This window comes from Perkinsus marinus, assembly GCF_000006405.1.
Source record: "Perkinsus marinus ATCC 50983 genomic scaffold scf_1104296939202, whole genome shotgun sequence".
NCBI classification, from domain to species: domain Eukaryota; phylum Perkinsozoa; order Perkinsida; family Perkinsidae; genus Perkinsus; species Perkinsus marinus.
This window is the reverse complement of record NW_003213258.1, coordinates 51,908-56,131: the sequence shown is the minus strand read 5'-3', so window position 1 is coordinate 56,131 and position 4,224 is coordinate 51,908. Positions and strand designations below refer to the sequence as shown.

General features: G+C 44.9%; 3 protein-coding genes across 3 annotated transcripts in view; all 3 read left to right on the top strand.

Annotated features, from left to right (window-relative positions):
- Positions 1-229: 229 nt before the first annotated feature.
- Pmar_PMAR021351 (Nuclease PA3, putative) lies at positions 230-1,333 on the top strand (the record flags this gene model as incomplete). Its single annotated transcript, XM_002782536.1, has 1 exon — positions 230-1,333. The coding sequence occupies one exon, from the start codon at positions 230-232 to the stop codon at positions 1,331-1,333; it is 1,104 nt and encodes a 367-aa protein (XP_002782582.1).
- A 1,573-nt stretch (positions 1,334-2,906) lies between these two features.
- On the top strand, positions 2,907-4,032 carry Pmar_PMAR021350 (hypothetical protein; the record flags this gene model as incomplete). Its single annotated transcript, XM_002782535.1, has 5 exons — positions 2,907-2,947; positions 2,995-3,038; positions 3,084-3,166; positions 3,431-3,571; positions 3,624-4,032. 5 exons carry the CDS (start codon positions 2,907-2,909, stop codon positions 3,702-3,704), a joined length of 390 nt encoding a protein of 129 aa, XP_002782581.1. The 3' UTR covers positions 3,705-4,032.
- Positions 4,033-4,164: 132 nt separating this feature from the next.
- Pmar_PMAR021349 (hypothetical protein) overlaps positions 4,165-4,224 on the top strand; it is a gene marked incomplete at both ends in the record, with an annotated part of 753 nt that continues 693 nt past the window's right edge. The window contains one exon of the mRNA XM_002782534.1: positions 4,165-4,224. Within this exon, the coding sequence (XP_002782580.1) occupies positions 4,165-4,224 (60 nt within the window).

Here is a 4,224-nt window from a genome sequence, read left to right as displayed (position 1 = left end):
TTTTTTCCGGGAAAAAGTATTTTGCGATTTTTTTCGGACGTGACGTTCATCATATTTGTAATCAATGTTGGAGGAATATATATTCGCTTGACTCAGCTGAGCTTGGGAGTTTCCTAAAACAAATTGGGTAGAAGTGTGCGAAAAAACAACAATAATTTCCTCAGAATTTTCCTGTTGTCACCAATCACATATTGTTTGTAGTTAACAATTTTGCAACTCGTTTATTATGATGCCAACACTTGTCTTTGTTATTACACTTTTCTTCGTGCGAGAAGCATCCTGCTGGGGTCCGGACGGCCACGCTGTAGTTGCCGAGCTCGCCGATACGCGTATGTCGAGTAAAGCAAGGAAATGGGTTTATGATATTATGGGAGAAGGATATCGATTGGCAACTTCGGCGAGTTGGGCTGACAGCATTTTGTATGGAAATAACAGTGGTGAATGGTCCTGGTCTAAACCGCTGCATTATGCCAATGTTGATGATTGTGAATTTGTATATGCGAGAGATTGCCCGAACAACGTATGTGTTGCGGGCGCTATTAAAAATTATACGGCACAGTTGACTAATACTAGTTTAACGAAGGAACAACGGCAAGATGCTGTGAAATTTCTTGTGCATTTTATGGGGGATGTCCACGAGCCGCTCAACGCTGGAAGGTACACTGATTTGGGAGGCAATACGATCAGTGTTGCGATCAATTTCGCGGATTATGAGAAAACAAATCTTCATAAAGTTTGGGGTGAAAAATTGATCGATGAATATGAAGGAGAACTTTACCCAGGTCCATATATTCAGCAAGATGCTGATTATAATAAGGACCGCACGCAGTATTGGAGTGTCTCAGCTGATGAAATCGGACGAGGGTTGGCCTCCGGTGGGAAGTACGCTGGGAAGGTTCCTTCCTGGAAGAGTAAATGTGAGAGTCTTGGTATTGATGTATGCGTGAATGAGATGGTGCAAGAATCGGCTACACTAGCTTGTAATCAAGCGTATGTGAATGTTGACGGCTCGCAGATTGGCAATGATGATGGTCTTTTGATGGGATATTACACCAGTAGAATTGAAACTGTCAAGGAACAGCTCGCAAAAGGTGCAGTCCGCTTGGCCTGGGTACTTGACAATACGTTTGACAATTTTACCACTACTACTCCGCAACCGCCTACTAGTACTACTACTACGATCAGCAGCACCTCGCAGAGTTCCTCCTCGCCGACTACGGCAGCTCCTTCTAGTACTACTACGGAATTGCCTAATGGTGCGTTCGGTTTTAGTAGTAATAGGATTTGCCAATATGTATTGGTTGGTATATTGGTCGTCGTGGTCACCTTGTAAGCTTATTCATCTGCTGGCAAACTCTTCCCATTTTCAGTGTGCCGTGATAATCTGTTTTATACTTAGGTGTGAGTGCGGTTAACGAACGGCTAGTTCGATGTAGTTTTCTTCGTTCGGTGTTCATACCTTCGTTTTTTGTGTTGTCGAGGGCTCCTAAATGCTGGAGGGTGAATAGGAATGCACAGTCTTGAAAATTGAGGGCGCGGAAGTGAACAATCATCGGCGGAAGATTTAGGATCCGCAATGGGACAGAAACTCAGCGAAGTGCTGGAGCACGTTCAAGTGCTCACTTTTCCGAGCTGGAGAACTCGAGCTTAGAGGATACGGTAAGACCTGTCACGGTAGGCACAGCGCCGCCGTAAACACGGACAGGCGCTTTAGGAAGGGTGGTGATCTCAGCTAAGATCTTCTAGGTTCGTATCCTCATTTTGTGTTATTTCACTTCCATTCATATCTTAGCTAAGACATAGCACAAGCTGCGGTAGTCGTTGATGATATAAGAGGTTTTATAAGATTGGATTCCACTTACTTCTTACGAGGTGGTTCATCAATACTCACGCCAGCAGATATACGAACGTTCCGGCCTATTGAATAGGCAAGCATTTCTTGGATAAATGCGCAGTAGCTCTAAAGAGAGCCACTGACACAAAGAATGATCAAGATTCCACTTGATCGTATTCACCTGCGTACGGGAACTAACAACGAGAGTGGTGATGGAGCTCCACAACTACTCTCAGGCTGGTCGTGTCGTGTGGCAGTACTTACAAACCCGTTGGACTTGGACACCGCCATGAATCGCAGAGTTCGCCAACGGCCATCTCGTCAACATCGCTTGGTTACTCTTTCTTTGGTTGAACTTCTTATTGAGAAACCAATTGCTGACCGGAAAGAATATTCATCACAATGTAAGAGAGATTTACCGCAAGTGTATAAGACACTCACTATTGGAATATTAATGTCAACAAAGCGAACTAAGCCGATATTGGAAAATGTCCTCCCAACTGATACCGGCTTGTTACTTTGGATTCCACAGATGACATAAAAAATAACAGTAGCAAATAAAAAAAGCTTATAGAACATTGTGGATATCTACATCGAAGAATTTTCCGCCTGATGACAATTTGAGATGTGTAATATACGGACAAGCAATACACACTGAGTATCTGTATTGTCCCCTTCATCCGTGGGTTTCGAATATCTAGGGAAACGTAGGCGTAATAATGTCCGGTGTAGTAGAGTTCTTATGGAAGCCTCCCACAAGAACCATATATAGGGCGGCCGCTACGACACTGGCAACCAGCAGCAATTGTGCGGTCACACGTGAAAACGAATGCAGGCGCACAAGAACTAAGAAGGTGCCAGCGGCGTATCCGGGTCCTAGAAAGCGCGAGAGGCTACTCATTAGCGAGTTTCTTCGACAGAGTTGATGTGCAGTTCATACCTCGGCTACAATGCTAGCCTGGGTATATTCATCATAGTGTACAGCTCATCCTCCACCCGCACAAAAGCACGCGGATGAAAAAGATGAATGCGTACGAAGGTATCACTTTCCACCCAGCACTGGACAAAGATCATGGGCATCTTCAGCATCTTGTGTATCGCGGGCCTCATTAGGTGAGTGGGGACGTGTGCTGAGAGCTTTGGTGACGTCTTCTCTTCAGCAACGTTCAGTCGGGCCACAACCATCCACGTCCAACCTACCCAGGTAAGAAGGAAACTTCTTCGGAATGACTACGACTTGCGAACTCAGATGGTGCTTGTTACGGGAGGCCCATCAACAACTGCGAGAATAACGACTGTGACTGTGGCGCTAACGATAAGATCGTTGCTTACGTAAGTGTCATTAGCAGTGTTGTAATATATGTCAGCTCCCTGAGCTGACCCTAGGAGTTTCCTCACTAATTATACTATAATTACTCCTATTAGGAGTTTATATACAAAGTAGGGACCTTACTGTAGGGTAAAAATGTACCGGAATTTCCCGAAATTTCCTCAGAAATTTCATATGTTCATTAGCTCCTCGCCTAAGGCTTTACATTCAGCATGTTCGCTCTGAGCGAACGATGTGCGCTATTCTTATCTAACGTTTGTCTTCAGAACGGCCAGGGTAAAATTGAGTGGGCTATATGTGCGAAGGACTGTCACATAACTACCGCCGGCTGCCCGACGTATTTCGACATCTACAAAGAGTCTTGCGCGCCTCTGGAGCGTTGCTTCTTGTTGTGCAGTATTGAAGCTGTAAGGAGTTTGGGAGCCTCTGATGGAGGTTGACAAGTTTTCCTCTTTTCAGCACTGCCCGACAGGCGCTAATTGTCAGGAGGTTGAAATCGGGAGTTATTCAGGAAGAATGTGCCTGTACCATATGCTCTAGGTCATCGAGGATTGATCTACCGTGGTATCCTATACGGTAGCGGAGTGAGTTAGACGCATAGTTTCGTTCTTATTTTCGATTTTTTCTTTACGTATGTTGACACCAAGCACTGAGCATCTATCCTCTGTACACATGAGGGCTCCATGATGATATTGCCAAGTGCCGAGAAGCTCATAACGACAAGGGTATGCCGACAACGGTCCCCCCCGTCGTACTTTATTACGTTGTGGTGTCACATCCAACTCAAATTTTCCGATAGTTAAGTTAAGCAGATTACTCCAGAAGAGACGTGCAACTACTGATAGTAGCTCGCTCTCATTCGTTCGCTATCGCGTTGTTGTTGAGTTCAAGTTGTCAAGGATTCCACAGAAGGGAGTATACACCATAACTAACATCATGAGCAGGATATGCTCACTCCCCACTATGTTAGTCGGCACAGAAATAATTAATCGAGAACAAAATGACCAAGCGAATATGCAGCAGATGCTTTAGACCTGATATTGAGAACGTCCCTAGTTTG